Source organism: Oncorhynchus tshawytscha, linkage group LG13 (genome assembly GCF_018296145.1).
Source record: "Oncorhynchus tshawytscha isolate Ot180627B linkage group LG13, Otsh_v2.0, whole genome shotgun sequence".
NCBI lineage: Eukaryota > Metazoa > Chordata > Actinopteri > Salmoniformes > Salmonidae > Oncorhynchus > Oncorhynchus tshawytscha.
Genome location: NC_056441.1, coordinates 58546438 through 58569437, shown reverse-complemented (window position 1 = coordinate 58569437; position 23000 = coordinate 58546438). Strand labels below are relative to the sequence as shown.

General features: G+C 44.0%; 1 protein-coding gene and 1 pseudogene across 4 annotated transcripts in view; one reads left to right on the top strand and one right to left on the bottom strand.

The window, feature by feature from the left end:
- The first annotated feature begins 1228 nt into the window (after nucleotides 1–1228).
- Nucleotides 1229–20240, top strand: LOC112266098 (annotated as a pseudogene).
- LOC112265379 (A-kinase anchor protein SPHKAP) overlaps nucleotides 20226–23000 on the bottom strand; it is a 200623-nt gene continuing 197848 nt past the window's right edge. For all 4 annotated transcript variants that reach the window (XM_042296033.1, XM_042296036.1, XM_042296035.1 and 1 more), the window contains 2 exons: nucleotides 21984–22168; nucleotides 20226–21830 (listed from right to left, as the gene is read on the bottom strand). In XM_042296033.1, coding sequence (XP_042151967.1) covers nucleotides 21678–21830; nucleotides 21984–22168 — 338 coding nt within the window. In that variant the 3' untranslated portion in view covers nucleotides 20226–21677. The remainder of the gene's footprint in view (nucleotides 21831–21983; nucleotides 22169–23000) is intronic.

Genomic DNA, 23000 nt, shown 5'->3' with positions numbered 1-23000 from the left:
ATGGTCCTAGGGCTCAGGTCCTCCGAGAGAGAGAAAGAAAGAGAGAATTAGAGAGAGCATATGTGGGGTGGCCTGTCCTCTTCTGGCTGTGCCGGGTGGAGATTTTAACAGAACATGGCCAAGATGTTCAAATGTTCATAAATGACCAGCATGGTCGAATAATAATAAGGCAGAACAGTTGAAACTGGAGCAGCAGCACGGCCAGGTGGACTGGGGACAGCAAGGAGTCATCATGTCAGGTAGTCCTGGGGCATGGTCCTAGAGCTCAGGTCCTCCGAGAGAGAGAAAGAAAGAGAGAAGGAGAGAATTAGAGAACTTACACTTAGATTCACACAGGACACCGAATAGGACAGGAGAAGTACTCCAGATATAACAAACTGACCCTAGCCCCCCGACACATACACTATTGCAGCATAAATACTGGAGGCTGAGACAGGAGGGGTCAGGAGACACTGTGGCCCCATCCGAGGACACCCCCGGACAGGGCCAAACAGGAAGGATATAACCCCACCCACTTTGCCAAAGCACAGCCCCCACACCACTAACGATTAAGATCCGCTACTCACTACCACTCATCTCCTCGGCCTTCGAGCCGTTCCAAGGGGCCATCGTGTTTTCCAAGCTGGATCTACGGAACGCCTACCACCTGGTGCAGATACGGGAAGGGGACGAGTGGAAGACCGCTTTCAACACGGCCAGTGGTCACTACGAGTATCTGGTCATGCCATTTGGCCTTACCAACGCCCTTGCTGTGTTCCAGGTTCTGGTCAATGATGTTCTACCTAGATGACATCCTCATCTTCTCCGGTTCCACTCAAGAACATGTGCTTCATGACAGGTTCTCCAACGCCTCCTGGAGGCTGTTTAAAAATGTATTTAAAAAAAAATGAATATCCAAAAACTTACAATATACTTGCAGTGAAGCCGCTCAACAACTACACCACACCAGTCATCCAACAGACTCCCATTCAGAGCAATACACAGAAGCATCCAGGGTCAATGCCCTGCTCAAGGGCACGTCGACAGATCTCCCACAAGGCCCAAAAAAACATGACCCCCCCACAGTTCCCCATAGCTGTCCCTCAACCATCCCACTGTCACCCTCCTCAAGAAAAAAGAAAGAAAAGAGGAAATAAAATAATAAAAAATACATTTAATTCCATTCCATTTAAAAAAGAGGAGGATGTCTACATTGTCTGGGGAGAGGGTAGACCTCTTTGCAGTCACTATGTCCCCTGCCATGGAGAACTCCCTCTCACTTGGATCTGAAGTGCCAGGCACAGCCAGGTAGCATCTAGCCATCATGGCAATGTGAGGGTATTTACACTCATTGCTTTTCCACCATGCCAGGGGATCACCATCCAGTGGAACGTCGCTTGCTGTCTTGTAGGATGCCTCCTCTTTGATGGTGTTGGCAAACGTCTTGTCTGTGTCTTTGCTCGCAAAGGTCTCCCCGAAATGCTCCTTCATGGCCAAATTATGTTGTGGAGGAGATGCCTCTGAGTCTGCTCTTGTCGGCTCTGTGGTTTGACCTTGCAGAAAAAAATGACTTGATCTATTAAACTAACTAATTATTTATTTTCATATTTCATAGAACTATAATTGTGGAAAAAACATTTAATAAAAGCCATTATTTTTGTTCCAAATAAAAAATGGATGATTCTAATAGCAATAGCATAGACTAAGATTAGACTGCAGAATATTTATTATGTAAGTAATTCACTCTTATTTTTTATTTGTTACCTCTTCAGTGGCCACAATATCAGTGGTGAGATCACTGTATGTCTTCTGCGTAGGGCAGGGTCTAGGTGAGACAGGGACTTGAACCTGTGCAGTAGATTTATGAAGGTAGTCCTGTACATTAGGGGGGTATCTGGGGTTCAGGTCCTCTCTAATGGCAGCCTTGACATCTCTAGTGATGGTCCTGTCTTCCTCACTTGGTGCCATGGATTGTAGAATTCTTGTTTTCAGAGGTAGGATCATGGACACAGACGGTGCTGCTTCAGTGCTCAATAGGGTTGTAACCGTTTTGAGGGGTTTGAGCACCTGGAGGACCTCCTCTGCCACTTGCACGTCATCATCAGACAAGGTGACGATGTCTTAATGTTTTTCCAGGGTCTTGTCTGTCAGTGCAGAGTATACAGCTGCCTGCTGCTCAAGATAGCTAGGCAGGGTAGCCTAGTGGTTAGAGCGTTGGACTAGTAACCGGAAGGTTTCAAGTTCAAATCCCGGAGCTGACAAGGTTGTTGTTCTGCCCCTGAACAGGCAGTTAACCCACTGTTCCTAGGCTGTCATTGAAAATAAGAATTTATTCTTAACTCACTTGCCTAGTTAAATAAAGGTTAAATAAATAGCTCTCCAACATATCTTAAGTAGAGTTCCATGAGCTTGTGGGTTGATAGCTGTGGCATTTCTTGCTTGGTTTTAACCTGAGTGGCTGTTGTGCTTCGGTGGAGAAAAGAAAACCACCTTCCTGATCCTCCCATCTGGTTCACTGAGATTCCCCTTTGAGATGCTAAATTGATCACATGTGCAAAGCAAGCTATCTGTGGCCCCAGTCCAGCTTCTAATGCTGCATTTACTTGGTTCTTGGCATTATCTGTGGTGCTTGGGATATTGCTATTAGGCCTCTTTAGCTTCCACTCTGCTACTGCTCCTAGCAGTACTTGCGCCAGATGTGTGACTCTTATAGAGGGGTCGTGTCTGTAGCACCGGACTTCACATCTCCCACTCCTCTGTGGTGTAGTGAGCAGTCACAGTCACGTAGCTTTCCGTTGCCCTGGAGGTCCACCCAAATGTGGTGAGGGCAACAGAGATTTTCCTGTTCATAAAGATCAGTCACGATCTTCATACGGAAGTGGGTGCGCCAGGGGATTTCATAGCGTGGCTCAAGCACTTTCACCATATTTTTAAACCCTTTCTTTTCCACTACAGAGTATGGCCTCATGTCTGCAGTGATAAACATCCCAATAGATTTGGTGATGGCTTTAGCCCGGTCTGAAAACGGCAAAGAATTGGGATGCAGCGATAGACAGCCATTAACTGGTATGACCACACTGCCAGTGCATTCTGTAAACAGTACAGCCATCCTGTAATTCCTCATTTGAACCCTAGATGGCAGCAGGGGGTGGGAATTGTAGAATTCAGGACTCTTCCTCAGCACATCAAAGCCAGACGTATTATGTATGGGTATTACACGGTCAAATGTATAGATGTAAATTGGATTAATGCAGTCAAGTAAACCGCCTCAGAGTAAAAAGAAATGTCCTCCTCCCTTCTCCCTTGCAGGCGCTGCAGTCACACGTACTGTGTGACTGAAGTTTTATAACTGGGAGCTGTGACAGGACATGTAAAATATGGGACACGGCGTCAGGCGAGGGACTGCACAAACTGGAGGGCCACAGGTACGTGGTATACGCCATTGCCTTCAACAACCCCTAGGGGTAACCACCTTCCTGTTAATCTACCCCAGGTGTAAAAACACCAGGACCTGTGTTCATAAAGCGTCTCAGAGTGGAAGTGCTGATCTAGGATCAGGTCCCCCCTGTCCATATAATCTGATTCATTATGATATAAAAGGCTAAACTGATCTAGGACTCTTAGGTCCCAGAGAGCCTTCTCCCTATCCTATGTTCCTCCGTTGGGAAAGAGTTGTTGGTGGTCAAAAGAAAGTATTTTTCCTATCTCAAATCTTACCTTCATTTCTCCTCTTTAATCCAGGGCCAAGATTTCCACTGGGTCCTTTGATAAGACCTGCAGGATGTGGAGAGCCGAGATGGGCAAATGTTTCCACACCTTCCGAGGACACACTGTGGAAATAGTAGGACGGACTTTCTGAGAGATTGGACTTGTCTTTCAATCTGATTTTCTATGTGAATGGCAGCTAACACAGTTTTCGGTGCCGACCAGGTATGTTTGGCGTTTAACCAACCTTGGTGGCCATGGGTAGCATGGACACTATAGACAAGTTATGGGACATCCAGACTGGAGAGGAGGCTACACTGACAGAAATGGTCTCTCTCTCTCTCTCTCTCTCTCTGTCTCTCTCTCTCTCTCTCTCTCTGTCTGTCTGTCTGTCTGTCTGTCTGTCTGTCTGTCTGTCTGTCTGTCTGTCTGTCTGTCTGTCTGTCTGTCTGTCTGTCTGTCTGTCTGTCTGTCTGTCTGTCTGTCTGTCTGTCTGTCTGTCTGTCTGTCTGTCTGTCTGTCTCTCTCTCTCTCTCTCTCTCTCTCTCTCTCTCTCTCTCTCTCTCTGTCTGTCTCTCTCTGTCTCTCTGTCTCTCTGAAGCTGTGACTGTAATGCATTCATTAGGTAATCCATCTATCTACATACTCAACTACAGGTCATGCAGCTTCCTGCTGCACGTGGGCAAACTGTGTGGCTATGTGTCCCAGAGAGGGGATTCTGTGTGCTCCTCTCTATGCCTCCTCTCTACATCTCCTACTTCAATTATTCCTACATTAGTCATGCTGGTGAATATGGTGACTCAAGCACAAAAAGGAAAATGTGTTCCTCGAACTGAATTGGATGAAATTGTGCAATTTAGCTTTTTCAAAGGAGAAAGAATACCTCGTTTATTTGACTGTTCTTTTGTGAACTCTGCAAGTGTAACGAATCAAATTCTCTTCTCTCTTTCATGTTTTTTGTTTGTTCCCTCTCTCTCTCTTTCTCTCTCCCTCCCCCCCTTTTCTCTCCTTCCTCTCTCAGGGCCACTCAGCAGATATCATCTCCTTGTCGTTTAACACACTGGGTGACCAGCTAGTCACTGGCTCCTTTGACCACACTGTTTCTCTGTGGGATGTTCCATCTGGGAGGTGAGTGCCCAAGTGTGTGTGTGTGTTTTTGCACGTCCATCGATGTGTGTGTGTGTTTGCGTGTCCATCCATGTGTTTGTGTTTGTGTTTGCGTGTCCATCCATGTGCTTTTGTGTGTGTGTGTGTGTGTTTGCTTGTCCGTCCATGTGTGTGTGTGTGTGTGTTTGTGTGTCTATCCATGTGCTTGTGTGTGTGTTCAAGTGTCCATCCATGTGTGTGTGTTCACGTTTCCATCCATGTGTGTGTGTGTTTGCGTGTCCATTCATGTGCTTGTGTGTGTGTGTGTTCCATCCATGTGTGTGAGTGTTCACGTGTCCATCCATGTGTGTGTGTGTTCACGTGTCTATCCATGTGTGTGTGTGTGTGTTCACGTGTCTATCCATGTGTGTGAGTGTTCACGTGTCCATCCATGTGTGTGTGTGTTCACGTGTCTATCCATGTGTGTGTGTGTGTGTTTGCGTGTCTATCCATGTGTGTGTGTGTTTGCGTGTCTATCCATGTGTGTGTGTGTTTGCGTGTCTATCCATGTGTGTGTGTGTTTGCGTGTCTATCCATGTGTGTGTGTTTGCGTGTCTATCCATGTGTGTGTGTGTTCACGTGTCCATCCATGTGTGTGTGTGTTTGCGTGTCTATCCATGTGTGTGTGTGTGTTCACGTTTCCATCCATGTGTGTGTGTGTTTACGTTTCCATCCATGTGTGTGTGTTTGCGTGTCCATCCATGTGTGTGTGTGTTTACGTTTCCATCCATGTGTGTGTGTGTTTGCGTGTCCATCCATGTGTGTGTGTGTTTACGTTTCCATCCATGTGTGTGTGTGTGTTTACGTTTCCATCCATGTGTGTGTGTTTTGCGTGTCCATCCATGTGTGTGTGTGTTCACGTGTCCATCCATGTGTGTGTGTGTTTGCGTGTCCACTCATGCGTTTGTGTGTATGTGTGTGTTTGCTTGTCCATCCATGTGTGTCTTACAATCAAATCAAATCAAATTGTATTTGTCACATGCGCCGAATACAAATGCTTACTTACAAGACCTTAACCAACAATCCAGTTTTTTTTTCAATTTAAAGTTTTATTAAGTTTTCTTGTTTTTCAATCAACCAACAAAACACATTCCACATTCACAGATGTGACAGGCTTTAAAAAAAGAAAAAGTCAAAAAATAATAATACAATTAAAATGAATGATAAAGTCAAATAAAAGCATTTATTTTTCTTAATCTATTTATTTTCCTTGGTGCATATATATATACATACATACATACGTACATACATACACACATATACATACATATATACACACACACACACACATACGCACACATACTCAAAAGCTAAAATAAAATAAAAACACACAAAAAAAACGTAACACTATCAAGGTTCTTATCAGCTATTTCAAGCATTCGCTGAGACGACGGGCCAATAATTCATTTTTAGGTTTTACAGTACCTTACACAACATGTATCTGCGCATTTCCCTTGTCACCCCGTTCACTCTGTCCAGTTTGAAATATAGTTGAATAGTGGAGACCAGAGTCTATCAAACTTGGGCTGTCTCTTGTGGAGGTCATAAGTGAGCTTTTCAAGAGGAAGAAAGTCAACAATCTGGTCAATCCACATTTTAAATGTAGGAGGGGTATTAGAGGCCCACAAAAGAAGAATACATTTCTTAGCAAAGTATGTAATAGTCATAAGCAAATTTTCTCTGTCAGGATCAAGAACAAAGTCCTGCTGGGCATTAAGAAGATAGATACACGGGGTCATATCAAACTGTACCTCTAGTATTTTCTGTGCAGCAGTATGTACAGATTGCCAGAATCTGGCAATCTCTCTACAGCTCCAAAATACATGCATATAGGTTCCACTTTCAGAGGTACATCTTTTACAGTTAGGAGACATATCTGTTTTCATTCTATGGAGTCTCAAAGGAGTATAATAAAATTTGTACAAAAATGTGTAATTAGATTCTTTCATTTTTACACTGGTAGAGGAGCAGTATACCCTGTCGCAAACCTCCGCCCATAACTCATCACTGATAGTCAGACCAAGGTCCTTTTCCCAGATTATTTTCAAAGGAGTAAAGGAGGAGCTTCCTTTCTCAGAAAGGAGTCTATAGATGTAAGATATTTTGCCTTTAATGGATTGTGCTGTGACAAGAAGGGTTTCAACTTCATTCAACTGAGTTCTAAACCTCCTCTTGGAGGTAAATGAGGAAATTAAATTACATGTCTAATTTGAAGATATTTTTTTAAAAATGGGATCTTGGCACATTGAATTCACTGCAGAGCTCTTGAAAGGATTTCAGTGTAGTGATTTTCTGATGAAATAGGTCTGAAAAGGTCCTGATTCCTAGAGTATGCCAAAGATTAAAGTTGGCACCCCTCAGGGCTTTTGGCAAGTCTGGGTTGCCTACTATAGGCGAGTGAGAACATATTTGTGAGGAAATGCCCAGGTATTTCTTACAGTCCCTCCACCAAAGGTTTTCGCTATGTTGCCCACCTCACTAAAGCTATTAATGAATATAATTGAGCTTAAGGGCAATGAACCACAGGATTGGGCTTCTATCTGAATCCACGTTGACTCTTGTCTGTTTGTGATCCATGTTAGCATGTTGCGGATTTGGGCAGACCAGTAGTACAATTGAAGGGAGGGAAGGGCAAGACCACCCTTAGATTCAGGTTTCGATAGAGTGGAAAACTTGATCCTAGGTTTTTTATTGCCCCATATAAATTTGGTGATGCTTTGGTTAGTTGTTTTGAAGAAGGAAACTGGGAGATAGCATGGGAGCATCTGAAATAAGTAGTTCAGTCTAGGGAGGACGTTCATACGGATTACATTAATTCTTCCTACTAAGCTAATTGGGAGGGAGATCCAGGTTTGGAGATCGTTCTTGATTCGATCCAGGAGTGGAAGATAATTTTCCTTAAAAAGGCTATTCAGATCTGGTGTTATGAAGATCCCGAGGTATTGAAACCCCTGTGTTTTCCATTGGAAAGGACAAAGTGTCTTCATAGAGCTGGTGAGTGTAATATTGAGAGGGCAGACAGTGGATTTGTTAAAATTGATCTTATAACCTGAAAACTTGCCATACTGAGCAATTGTGTCTAAAATGAGAGGGAGGGATTTCTCAGGGTTGGATATGTAGAGCAAGACATCATCCGCGTAAAGCGAAATCTTGTGCTGCAGGCCGCCTGCAGAAACACCCATAATACTTGAATTGCTCCTTATCAGCTCTGCCAGAGGCTCCGCCCCCAACAAGTAGAGCAGCGGGGACAGCGAGCACCCTTGTCTTGTGCCCCGTTCCAGAGGGAATCTGTCAGAGTTCAGTCCATTAGTAGTCACCATGGCATTTGGATGAGAGTATAGTGATTTGATCCATTTAATAAAATTTGGGCCCATATTGAACTTTTCTAAGACTGAAAACAGAAAGCTCCACTCCATCCTGTCAAACGCCTTCTCAGCATCCAGTGAAGCCAGCAGGACAGGGGTCTTCTGTGCGTTTACTTGATCAATAATATCAAAAAGACGGCGAATGTTATCAGAAGAGTATCTGTCTCTAATAAATCCAGTTTGGTCCGCTTTTATTATTTTGGGAAGAAGAGTGTTTAGTCTTTTGGCGAGCAATTTGGTAATTATTTTATAGTCGAAATCCAACAAGCTTATGGGCCGGAAGGACGAGCAGGATAGGGGTCCTTGTCCTTTTTTAGCAACACTGTAATGCGAGCTGTGTGCATTGAGTCTGGGAGAACTCCGTTTTTGCAAAAATCCTCCAGCATTGGCATGAAGATAGGGCTGAGCTGGGGCCAAAAAGCTTTGTAGAACTCTCTGGGGAATCCATCTGGGCCTGGGGACTTATTAGATGGCATAGAGGTAATTGCCTCCAGAATCTCCTCAGGAGTGAAGGGGGAAATTAGATCTTCTTGGTCGGTCTCTGATAGTTTAGGTAGCGAGATTCCCTCTAGGAAAGAGTGGAGTTCTGCCTCCGTGTGTTTTCTCTCAGAGGTATATAGTTTGCAGTAAAAATCATGAAAAGTTAAATGGATCTTTTTTGGGTCATATGTGACCTCGTCCTCTGCTGTTCGGATAGCCATGATTGTACGCTCTGACTGCTCCTTTTTTAATTGGTAAGCAAGCAATCTACTGGGCCTATTGCTATACTCATGGTATTTCTGTTTAGTAAAGAAAACTTTTTTTTATCTCCCGAGTGTAGTCCAAATTCAGTTTGGCTTTGGCTGCTTTAAGTTGACTCCAGGAGGTGCTGTCTGGGGATTGTTTATGTATTTTTTCACAGCATTCCAGCTCCCTCTCAAGGTCTAGCCTGTGTGCTTCCATTGCTTTTGTCTTAGAGGAAGCATATGCAATTAGATGACCTCTTAGTGTGGCTTTAGCAGCGTCCCACATTGTGGCTGGAGAAACAGGAGAATCTTTATTGTCTTGTGTGTAGTTGTCTATCCATGTAGTTACCAATGTATGGAACGCTTCGTTTGATAGCATGGAGGTGTTGAATTTCCAGCTCTTTGACCTCGGATGTTTTTGCAGAGGTCAAAGCGGAAGTGGACAAAGGCGTGATCTGAAAGTGCTATGGATCCGATTGTACATGTGGCTGAATTTATGAAACTCTTTGGGATAAAAATGTAATCTATACGGGAGTAGGTGTTATGGACATTAGAGTAGTATGTATAGTCCATAGATGAGCTATTAGTCTCTCTCCAGATATCTATCAGTCCCATCTCTTTAGTAAGAGAGTTCAACATCTTTGCAGATCTAGGATTTGTGGTGGGGACTTGAGATGATTTGTCTAGGGTTGGGTTAAGGGTACAATTAAAATCTCCAGCCACCACGCCAAAGGAGACACATTGCTCATTGAACAGGGTTATAATTTTTGACATGAAGGCAGGAGTATCTGTGTTAGGGGCGTATATGTTTAATATAGTAATTGGTTGACCATATAGTGACCCAGTTATCAAAATAAATCTCCCCTCCGGATCAGATATGTTTTTGTCAATTATGAATGGAACATTTTTATGGATAAGTATGGCTGTGCCTCTACTGTTTGATTTGAAAGATGAGCAATACACCTGTCCCACCCAAGCTCTGCAGAGTTTGGCATGTTCAGCATCACAGTGGTGTGTCTCTTGTAATAGAGCGATGTCTGCTTTTTCCTTTTTTAGAGCACATAGTATCTTTTTTCGTTTTATTGCATGCCCTAGACCATGGCAGTTCCATGTCAATAGATTTAAGGTACTAGTCATCGTCATCGAGCAGTAATCGAACTTTAGTGCAAGTCATCGCTGGGTAAAAGTGGATAGTAATTACAGCTGTGTTCACATAAAAGGAAAATAAATGGTGTACATAAAATAACAATCTCTGAACACCCCAGCCGAGTTCCCAAACAACTCGACACATCCCGTTGGATCTATTACCCCCCGCTCAGTCTCAATTCTGTGTTCCGAATAAAACAAAAACCGGGAACAGTTAGCAACGCACAACGTCTCCCTCTCCCCACCAAAGAAATGCCTCATCCTCTCCACCCCGCATTGAGTAAATAACACAGTTGCCCTCGTCCAGACCACAGTAAAAGAGGGGAGAAAAATAAAATCAATAGCCCAGCCTACATATACCTCCCCCAAGGGACATAGGGAACCCCAAGTAATAATAGCAAAAAAAAAAAAAAAACAGGGAAATAAATGTGTGGGCTGAAACATTAGTAGGCAGGGAAATAAAAGTAGGCTGAAACATTAGTAGGCCTAGGTTAGGCTATACAGCCCATCCCTCTCAGTTAAAGGAAAATAAATATAAATTGGACGGCTATAATGACATTTAGGGAGTGGGTCTCTGGATATCGGCTATATGTCGTCTTACCTCCTTTAGTAATGGCATTAATCGCATTTAGTCATTGGTCTGTTTCCCATTGGCCAGGATTGTCTTTCAAAAAACGTTTTGCCTCTTCGGGAGTTTTGAAGTGTCGCAAGACTCCTTGGTGAAGAATCCTGAGCTCGATTGGGTATTTGAATCCCCTGAAGATGCCTCGGTCAATGGAGTATTTCTTCACTTCGTCAAATTCTCGGCGTATTCCAGCTGACAGGTCCTGGTGTAAAGCGAGTTTGGCGTTTCCCACTGTGATGGTGTTGTTTTTCGCCGCCTGTAGGACTCGTTCCTTGTCGGTGAATCTCAAGAAACGTATGGTGATTGGGCGCGGTGGTTGTCTGGCTGCTGGTGGGGGCCTCAGTGCTCGGTGAGCTCTCTCGAGTTCTATGGGCCTGTCGGTGGACAAGTGGAGCGACTCGGGAAGTTTGTCTTGCAGGTAGCGGATCAGTGGCATGTTTCCCTCTTCTTTTTCGCCCAGATTGAATAGAACACAATTATTCCTTCGCCCCCTGTTTTCCAGGTCCTCTGTTTTCTCTTCCAGATGCTCGATTTTCTTTTTAGCATATGCTATTGTTTCCATGGCATCTGTCAATAAGTTTTCCATGGATAGGATTCGCCCCTCTGCCTCGTCCAGGCGCCCCGTGTTTATGGTTATCTTGTTGTTGATGTCAGGCAAAGCGTTTTCCAGGATTGTCACCTTGCACCCTATCGCACTGAGCTGAGAGTTAATGGCATCTAATTTAGTGTTTAGTTCTGTACGTTGGGATCTCAACTCAGAAAGGATGTCTTCGACAGAGTGCGAGGTTGGCATTCGTTGTGCCTCGTGGGGGAGCGGGTTCTCTTGCTCCTGGCTAATGGCGCTAGTTTTTTCTGAAGCTAGCTTCTTCTTGGAGGCTTTTTCCGTCGCTAATACTCGAGTCCGGGTAAAAATGTCACCTGTAGTGTCGCCTTTTGTAGCCGCCATGACTTTTTCTTACTAAAGCTAAATGAGTTTGAACTTGGAGTGGAGGTAAGATTAGGAATTGGAAACTACTTGTGCGGAGCTCTTAGTTCATGCGGCCATCTCGTCCAAGGGTCACGTGATCCCCCAACAATCCAGTTTTAAGAAATAGAGTTAATAAAATATTTACTAAATAAACAAAAGTTTTAAAAAATCGAATCAATCACAAGGTAATGCAGGACATTTACATAACAATAACGAGGCTATATACAGGGGGTACCAGTACCGACTCAATGTGCGGTGGTACATGCACAGATGATAAACAGTGAATAGTAGGGAGTGTAAACACATGTTGGGGTTATGTAAATAGTCTGGGTGACCATTTGATTCGTTTAGTTGCTCAGCAGTCTTATGGCTTGTGGTTAGAAGCTGTTAAGGTGCCTTTTTGACTTGCCGCTCCAGTACCGCTTGCCGTGCAGAGGCAGAGAGAACAGTCTATGATTTGGGTGACTGGAGTCCACCTCTGACACCGTCTAGTATATAGGTCCTGGATGTCAGGAAGCTTGGCCCCAGTGATGTACTGGGCCATACGCACTACCCTGTAGCACCTTACAGTCAGGTGCTGAGCAGTTGCCATACCAGGCGGTAATGCAATCGGACAGGATGCTCTCGATGGTGCAGCTGTAGAACTTTTTGAGGATCTGGGGATCCATGCCAAATCTTTTCAGTCTCCTGAGGGGGAATAGTTGTTGTCATGCCCTCTTCACAACTGTCTTGGTGTGTTTGGACCATGATAGTTTGTTGGTGATGTGGACACCAAGGAACTTGAAACTCTCGACTCGCTTCACTTCAGTCCCGTCGATGTTAATGTAGTCCACAATCATCTCCTTTGTCTTGCTCACAAATGAGAGAGAGGTTGTTATCCTGGCACCACACTGCCAGGTCTCTGACCTCCTCCCTATAGGCTGTCTAATCATTGTCAGTGATCAGGCCTACCACTGCTGTGTCATCAGCAAATGTAATAATGGTTTTGGAGTCATGCTTGGGCACGCAGTCGTAGGTGAACAGGGAGTATAGGAGGGGACTAAGCACGCTCCCCTGAGGGAGGCAGATGTGTTGTTGCCTACCGTTACCACCTGGGGCGGCCCATCAGGAAGTCCAGGATCCAGTTGCAGAGGGAAGTGTTTAGTCTCAGGGTCCTTAGCTTAGTGATGAGCTTTGTGGGCGCTATGGCGTTGAACGCTGAGCTGTAGTCAATGAACAGCATTCTCACATAGTTGTTCCTTTTGTCCAGGTGGGAAAGGGCAGTGTGAAGTGTTTGTGTGTGTGTGTGTGTGTGTGTGTGTGTGTGTGTGTGTGTGTGTGTGTGTGTGTGTGTGTGTGTGTGTGTGTGTGTGTGTGTGTGTGTGTGTGTGTGTGTGTGTGTGTTTGCGTGTCCATCCATGTGTTTCTGTCATTGTCTAACCACCATTACCGCCCTACTCTCATTCTACCAGGCGTGTCCACACACTGATAGGTCACAGAGGGGAGATAAGCAGTGTTCAGTTTGACTGGGACTGCTCCCTTCTCATCACCGGCTCCATGGACAAAAGCAGTAGGGTGAGCTCACATCCTCTCTCTCTTTCTCTCTCTTTCTCTAGTAGAGTCTCCTATCACTTAAGCTCTGCATCTTTTTAAAAGGAAATTGAAATCCTTTCATTATTCCAAGATGAGTCATGTTTTCCGGGTAGTCGTGTGAATTATTCACATGGCTGCATTCTTTGAAGAGGAGATTGTGAAGAGGGAAAACACAACCATTGTTTTGTTAGAGCGCTAACCAAGCTGGTTGTTTTTGTTAAAGGTTTTTAAAAATAGATGCATTAACATTTGACATTTTGCCATTGTGAGTGTTTGTGCGTGTGTCTGTGTGTGTCTGTATTTGTGAATGCGTATGTGCGCGTGTGTGTGTGTGCTTATGTGTGTGCACGTGTGTGTTTGTGTCCTTACAGTATGTGTTTGTGTACCGGAATGTGTGCGTGTGTCTCTGCTTCCCCAGGTGTGGGAGGCAGCGTGTGGGAAGTGAATGGCCACACTAGCAGGCCATGAAGACGAGGTGCTGGATGTGTGTTTTCACTACACCGGTCAACTCATAGCCACTGCCTCGGCTGACGGTAGGACCACAGAGATACAGTACACAGTATATCATACTAGTGGTGTTCTATTTAATTATGGGGTACCTCTACCTCTGCTGTTTCCATGAATGTCAATACAAAGTTCCTGGATCGAACAATGTCCCAGGCACTGAACAATTATATCATTACTGTTACCCAGACACCCCCATTCCACACTGTCATGCCAACCCAGATTGTACTGTGGTGGCTTGAAAATGTATTTTTCACATTGTCCTTTCCAGCACAGTTCCAGCAACTATGGTGTATGACTAACCAGGCCAGCTCAATTGAATTCATTTTATTTTAAGGTTAAACTTCATCTTCGCTCAAGCAATACCACCGGATGTTTTGAGAAATCAATATTTCCCCTGACACTTAGGCACAGCGAGAGTGTCCAGCGCTGCCAGACTGGAGGGCCACGAGGGAGAGATACAAGGTGAGTCGCTGAGACAGGTAATGGTTCAAATGGGATCCAAAATGGCCCCCCTCTCTCTCTCGCTCTGTCTCTTTGTCTGCCTCGGAGCATCCGTCAGACTCACAAGGGTACAGGACTGGACAGGAGGGATGAGGACGGTGGTCCGATTGCCGGGGGGGATGTTTCTACCTCCTGTTACTGATTCTCGTGTCAGTTTCTAGGTCAACCATATCTCGACGATGACATAGAGAGACGTGACCCTGAAGGTGTGTGTCCCTCAGGCCAGAGTTTCCAGAAACATCCGGGCCCATCTGACCTGCTCTATATACAGGCTGATTCCTGGTCTACCTGTGATTCCCCCTTCCCCTGGTGGTCTCATTTGATTGGCACTTTTCATTTGCTCTTGTCTCAGTTTCCTATAGAGTCATACCTTGAGCGCTTTAATGTCACACCTTGGTTGTTTTATTAACCAATCACCATGGCACAGTCTGCCCCTGCTCACTGTGTAATTGCGTTAGACACGGCTGTATAGAACCACATTTGACCTGGGCCTGTGTTGTAGGTGACCCAGCTGTAACCTGAATGTGTGTGTGATTTTATCAGGCCATCTGCCATTTGACAGTTCTGCCAGTGTACGTTTGTGTGTGTATGTGTGCATATTTGTTAGTGTGTGTGTGTGTGCGCACGTGACTGCATGTTATGTGTGTATGTGTACGTGTTTGTCCCTCGGAGCCACAGCCACTGTGTGTCTGATTTAGACGTAGGAAATGTATGCCTTTCCTACACACACCTTTCCTACACACACCTTTCCTACACACACCTTTCCTGCACACACCTTTCCTGCACACACCTTTCCTACACATTTCTCAATAGTTGGTATTCAGACTTACCTTATGCAGATGTGTAATGGACTTTGCAGGCGTGGTTAACATTTATTAAACTGCTGAAAACCCTCCCACTTGCTGGCCAACCATTTTCCTTGTGTTTTCATTCAATAGAATGTTCAGGACATTCCTCTAAATCCATCCCTTTGTACCTTTAACTACAATTTTCTTGACAGTCACTAGAACATATGGAGGGAAGGTTCAGAATATTAGGGAACGATGAAAGAAAGCCTTGTAAACACACTCATATTAATCTCCTTTTCAGCACCAGTTGGTAGATTTAAAAATACTTGTACACTGCTCAAAAAAATAAAGGGAACACTAAAATAACACATTCTAGATCTGAATGAATGAAATATTCTTATTAAATACTTTTTTATTTACATAGTTGAATGTGCTGACAACAAAATCACACAAAAATTATCAATGGAAATCAAATGTATCAACCCATGGAGGTCTGGATTTGGAGTCACACTCAAAATTAAATTGGAAAACCACACTACAGACTGATCCAACTTTGATGTAAAGTCCTTAAAAAAAGTCAAAATGAGGCTCAGTAGTGTGTGTGGCCTCCACGTGCCTGTATGACCTCCCTACAACACCTGGGCATGCTCCTGATGAGGTGGTGGGTGGTCTCCTGAGGGATCTCCTCCGAGACCTGGACTAAATCATCCGCCAACTCCTGGACAGTCTGTGGTGCAACGTGGCGTTGGTGGATGGAGCGAGACATGATGTCCCAGATATGCTCAATTGGATTCAGGTCTGGGGAACGGGCGGGCCAGTCCATAGCATCAATGCCTTCCTCTTGCAGAAACTGCTGACACACTCCAGCCACATGAGGCCTAGCATTGTCTTGCATTAGGAGGAACCCAGGGCCAACCACACCAGCATATGGTCTCACAAGGGGTCTGAGGATCTCATCTCGGTACCTAATGGCAGTCAGGCTACCTCTGGCGAGCACATGGAGGGCTGTGCGGGCCCCCAAAGAAATGCCACCCCACACCATGACTGACCCACTGCCAAACCGGTCATGCTGGAGGATGTTGCAGGCAGCAGAACGTTCTCCACGGCGTCTCCAGACTCTGTCACGTCTGTCACATGTGCTCAGTGCGAACCTGCTTTCATCTGTGAAGAGCACAGGGCACCAGTGGCGAATTTGCAAATCTTGGTGTTCTCTGGCAAATGCCAAACGTCCTACACGGTTTTGGGCTGTAAGCACAACCCCCACCTGCGGACGTCGGGCCCTCATACCACCCTCATGGAGTCTGTTTCTGACCGTTTGAGCAGACACATGCACATTTGTAGCCTGCTGGAGGTCATTTTGCATGGCTCTGGCAGTGCTCCTCCTGCTCCTCCTTGCACAAAGGCGGAGGTAGCGGTCCTGCTGCTGGGTTGTTGGCCTCCTCCACGTCTCCTGATGTACTGGCCTGTCTCCTGGTAGCGCCTCCATGCTCTGGACACTACACTGACAGACACAGCAAACCTTCTTGCCACAGCTCGCATTGATGTTCCATCCTGGATGAGCTGCACTACCTGAGCCACTTGTGTGGGTTGTAGACTCCGTCTCATGCTACCACTAGAGTGAACGCACCGCCAGCTTTCAAAAGTGACCAAAACATCAGCCAGGAAGCATAGGAACTGAGAAGTGGTCTGTGGTCCCCACCTGCAGAACCACTTCTTTATTGGGGGTGTCTTGCTAATTGCCTATAATTTCCACCTGTTGTCTATTCCATTTGCACAACAGCATGTGAAATGTATTGTCAATCAGTGTTGCTTCCTAAGTGGACAGTTTGATTTCACAGAAGTGTGATTGACTTGGAGTTACATTGTGTTGTATAAGTGTTCCCTTTATTTTTTTGAGCAGTGTATATTACATTATATTAATACTTGTATACTAAGTGTTAGGAAAGTATTTATGAATAATACAAAAACAGCTTTGGAGAGCCTTTATGCACGTAATATGTTGGTGAATAAAAAATGCTTGTTTGATTCATCCTGAATAATAATCTGTAAATCTTTAGATCTACCCTAATAATCCTTATTCATCAGTCCAGTCATTGTGAAGCAGGCTCCAGGTTTAAACTGCTACATACGGTCTGCGTTCCATAATTATTCAAGTAATTATTCAAATGTCCCAAATTATTGCACAATTTGTAATCCGTTTGGCCTAATATACCGTAATCCACTATTGTTAGCGATGCTCAGGAACAACCATACAAACGTGACAGACGAAAGAAATGCAAAATGTAAGGAAAGTAACACTAAAGTCAGTGTATGTGGGTATAACTGATGGTGGCTACCGATAGTGACTCATATTTAACATGAAACAAATGGTAAAAAATACAGAGAAACATCTAGGCATATAATTAGAACATTCTGGAAATCATATGGTCTCCAAATGTCATCCCAAATTACAAGGCCAGCATTTCATAAACTTCACTGTGGAAAAGTTAATATACAGTACATTTAGTGACTTACAAGAATAATTAGTGATAGTGCCTTGCTGAAGGACACATCAACAGATTTTTCACCTTGTCATGTTGAGGAATTGAACCAGCAAATGTTTGGTTACAGACCCAACACTCTTAACCACTAGGCTACCTGCCATTATTTCAAAATGCTTTAGTTTGCTGCCATATGACTGGTTTAACATTTGACGCCAACGATCATAAAGTAAAATATATCTTAAAGAACGACCTTATTCATCATTTCATTGCGCGTAAAGGTGGTGGAATTATGAGGGAGTCAAGGTCAGAATACGGCGCATCTGTAGACACCTCCGCCAAATTTGTTTTATTTGATCTCCAGCCCTAATGAATAAGGGGTGAAGAACATGTTATTCTCATGCTTAAATTCAAGGTCAGAATACGCTTAGAGAGAAAAGTGCATAAAAAGTGTATTATGTTCAATTTAGGCGCTCTAAACTCAGGTTGCAATTCCCCCCTAGCTGCCTCATTGGGCTGCCTGTCTTGTGTCTGTTTACTGAAAGCCATCAGGGCCCAGCCTCGGTAATAGGCTGGAAGGAGAATGATTTCACAGGATTATGACACTCATCTCCCCCTAACAGGACACCTCTCTCCCCTCCCTCCGCCTTCTAACCGCTCTGTCAATCTCTTTTTTCATCACTCTCTCCCACTATTTCTCTCTGTCGGTCGCTGTTTTAATTCCATTCTAATTTCCACTGTCGTCCCTCCATCTCCCTCTCCCCCACTCTTTGTTGTTTCTTTCTTCCTCTCATTACGAGGGAGGGACCAGATTTTTCTTAAAGGTCCAATGCAATCGTTTTTATCTCAATATTAAATCATTTCTGGGTAACAATTAAGTACCTTATGGTGATTGTTTTCAATTAAAATGGTCAACAATTGTTAACAAGGAGCAATTTCTCAAGCAATAATTTGAGTGGGGAAAACAAATAAAAAACGAGCTGTTTTTTTGCAGAGGTTTGGAACTATCTTATTGGTCTATTAACTAATTAACCACCTGGTGATGTCACCAGGCAGGCCAAAACTCCATTGCACCAAAACAGGCTGAAATTTCAGGCGGTCTTTTTCAAACAGCTCTTATACTAAAAGGCCATTATCATAATTTGAACAATTTCACGGTATTATTCAAACGTCATAGTGTGAAAATATATATGCATTTTTTCTGCACTGGGCCATTAAATTAAAAATAATATCTGTAGAATGAATTTCATAGAACCAAATACTGCTAAATAAATGATTTGTTTTGTTGATTAAATATGCAGGAAAAAATGTAAAAGAGTAATTGATATGGAATGTAATTATCTCAACAGAATCCGTGTGGCTCTACTCATGACCATTCAGTTACTCCATCTTCTTCTGCCTCACCTTTCTTTCTCTTCTCTTTTTCCTCTCTCTTTTCACCACTCTCTTCCCTCGTGTCCTCTTTTCTCAAAATTGTACACCTCTGTGCTCTCGTTCTCTCCTCCATGCTCCTCCTCTTTGCTCCCCCTCATCTCTCTCTCGCACACACTTTACTTTCATGACAATGCAGAGCCAGCATCATTTAACCATCCCAGCCCCATGTTCATTTCTTCACCTCACTGTGTGTGCTTGTCGATCTCTCTGAAGTCTGTGTATCTGTTCCATTAGAATCATTCCTCCATAGGAAATACCTGCTCCATGTACAGTTAATAACCTTTTAAGAATAGAGTGCTGATGTGCTGTCAATTTCAATCTCCTCGTCTCCTCCCTTGCAGATCTATTCAAGCCAGTAGAGTTCTGTCGGCCAGCGCTGACATGATGGCTCGCCTGTGGGATGTCCAGTCTGGCGTTTATCTTCAGGTCCCGGAGGGACACACGGACGAGATCTTCTCCTCCGCCTTCAACTACGAGGGTGACACCATCACAGGTAATATGCACCCTCTGTCAGTGCTGGGGTCAGTTCCATTTCAAATCAGCATTGAGTTAGCAAAATTTGCCTGAAATGGAATTGAGCCTAACCCTGCCCTCTACATAATCATACCTAGTTCAAATGCAAAGACGCCATTGCAAGCTCTTCACAGCCAAACAAGCTTTATATTTTATCCCCTCACAAGCACTTTATCAAAGTTCAAATGAACAGACCACAGCTGGATGAGGTGAGCTTCTGTCTCCTTTTCAACCACCTGTCCCTGTTTTCTCCCTGCTGCAGGCAGCAAGGACAACACCTGTCGCTGACCCGTCCTACGGTCAGTAGATTGTGTGAGGAAGGGAAGGCCATCTGGACAGGTGACTCCAGTCTGACTACTGATGTCCATCCCCCAACAAGAAGATGACTCCAACAGGGCCTTGTCTGAAGATGCCCTTCCCCGGAAGTTATCACTGACCCAATCTATGTGACCTCCTAGTTTCTGTGGAGTAAGATTCAGTAGACCGGATAGCTTTGGTCATTTTACTATGTAGCACTGTAGACAGACAGTTTAGCGCAGTGTGTGCGTCCCAAATGGCACCCAATCCCTATTAAGTGCACTACTTTTGAGCAGGGCCTATAGAGCTTTTCAGCCTGCATTCACCAGTTAGGATTTGACCTGGACTGGTCACTTTGGTCCTCTGTCATGTTCAGTGTTGATAATCAGTGTTTGTTTGTGTGTTAATTGGAGAATGGGCTGAACGGAAGAATGTTTTCTGTACCCATCTTTTCCTCAATAAAAACTATTCATGCTCACATATTACATTAATTTATTGATCTCAAAAGATGAAGATACATTCAATTTCTACAGCAACAGAGTTGAATTGTGTGCTTTATAATGCCGACGATTTAACACTAGAGTACCACTACGCAGATAAAACCTGACAAACCAGATTCACGTACAAATTAGACATTAAACCTTCTTTGTCTTTCTGAAAGTAGTAAAAATGAAATGATAGAGAGCAGTCTTTCTACCCCAAGGTGAAGCAGTTCAAGAATCTACAATATGTACAGCTATCCAAAATAAACAATTCTCAAAGAACATGAAGAACTACAGATAACTTACTTAAGAATGATAGATAACATGAAGAATGACAGATAACTTAAGCAGTAACAAAGTCACAATAGAAGTAGACAATGTTGGCCAATGTAAACGACAACTATCATCTGGGTCCGTATTCACAAAGCATCTCAGATTAGGAGGGCTGATATAGGATCAGTTTTGAATTTTAGATCATAATAAATATGATTACCAGGATGGGGGGGTCTCATCCTAGATCAGCACTCCTGCCCTGAGATGCTTTCTGAATACAGGCTCTGGGCAACTGTCAAGCGTAGTACTGCTCACCTATGTTGATCTCAGCAAAGCCTAACTGGAACGATGGTTGCTGCCTGACAGTCTCATCAAGATAGCTACTGTACATTAAAACATCATCTGGTGTCTTTTTGAGTTTGTTGGGTTGAGGGGAATGGGGTACAGGGTTTTATTGGTGCCTTGTTTGTGTTTATGTGTAATAAATACATAATTTATAAATTAACACATCAGATTGTGAAAACGTAATGTATAGGATATATAACAACGAAAGGAATACAAATTCTGCAGGCAAGAAATCTCAGATGGCTGATTTGTTTGCACTAAATAAATAAGGCCTACATCCCAAACTGATGCTGGGTTTTCCTTGGGTTCGTCTAACTAGGGACCGTACATCAGAAAATGAGAAACATGCTTATCTTATTAAAGGGAGACATGTCTGCTCACTGCAGCCTAATGAAAGTCCTCAGTCCCATAGCCAGTCCTATAAGAGGGTGTGTAATATCACAGGTGTGATGGAGTTTTTAGCCTGGATGTCCGACCTGTTTGTGCATCAGCCAAATCTTCTACTCCTCGTCCATTGACCATAAGAGTTGGCCAGATAGCACAAACTATTCTGGGACCAGGAAAGGGTTTCTATCCTAGTAGCCAGACCTGTTGATGCTTTAGCCATCACTTCTAGCATGCCTTGTCATGGCTTACATCACAATAAATTAAAGAGGAATTGGCTAAAGCACAAACAAATCTGGCTACCAGGCTAGGGGTTTTTCATGATTCACACGTGTGCTGAGAAACACTACGCTTGATGGTTGGGTTTGATGCATTGGGCGTACACAGTTGGAGACATTAGCTGGTGTGTGTGTGTTTGTGTAGATGGGGGGTGTTGGCAGAGCCTAGTGGGTCTCCAGTAGCCAGTCAAACAGGCTGGACAGAGAGCTGCCTCCGTCCTGCTCTTCCTGGTGGAGCTTACAGAACTGGATGACAGCGTTGAAGAGATCTCCGATCCTCCATGCCTTCTGAGACACCAGCTGCAACACCCTCTGGAACTGAGACATCACACTCAGCCAGATTACCATGCTGCTTGTGCACTGCACAAGACATACAGATAACAGAGTACAACACACACACACACACAAACACACACACATGTACGGGCATAATCAGATCCTGTGTAACAGGATGTGCTGTGCTGCACCCACCTTTGATGTCCTCCTGTCTTTACACTTCCTGAAGTAGACGGCATGCAGGCCCAGCTCAGAGGCAGCGATCCACTGCAGGGCCAAGCGCAGCTCTGAGTCCACACACTCTGGATCCAAGTCGCAGTTGACCACCAGAAGCTCCCTGTGGCTGCTACTGTCCACTACTGGCCGCAGTGAGATGCCCTCTGCAACACACACAGGAAATACATCACGCCCACTTTCTGTACATCAAGCTAACTTGTACATCAAGCTGACCTGTAGTTGCAATGCCAAAGCTACGTTGAGGTCTGATGGCACATTGGATGGATCTGGCACCAAATAGGTTCAAGATAGGTTGGGTAAGGAGGGCTTGATACCATCAGTGTTGGGGAGCAGTGAAATACATTTAGTTAAACTATTACATAATTACATTTTTCAGTAGCTTGGTGGTAGTTCAACAAAATTAAATCTTGGTAGTGTTTTTTTGCCATATGTAACTACTGGAACTGCACACCTGCAAAAATACAATATGGGTGAAGTAGACAGAATCTTTTTCGGCATCAGACCTGCCTAATTCTCACTTGAAACACTTGTTGTGTGGCTAATTCTCACCTGAAACTTGTTGTGTGGCCAATTCTCACTTTGTCTTTAATAGGCTAAATGACACATTCTGTTACCATCTAACTACAGAGGGATCTGTTCTTGCAATTTGTAGTCAATGACATTTCAGATATAGAATTTTTCACAATGTAGTTTGGTTGTAGTGAACTACTTTTTCAAGTAACTTTCGTTAAGTAAGCTACAGTTGAAGTCGGAAGTTTACATACACTTAGGCTGGAGTCATTAAAACTTGTTTTTCAACCACTCCACAAATGTCTTGTTAACAAACTATAGTTTTGGCAAGTCGGTTAGGACATCTACTTTGTGCATGACAAGTAATTCTTCCAACAATTGTTTACAGACAGATTATTTAACTTATAATTCACTGTAACACAATTCCAGTGGGTCAGAAGTTATACTAAGTTGACTGTGCTTTTA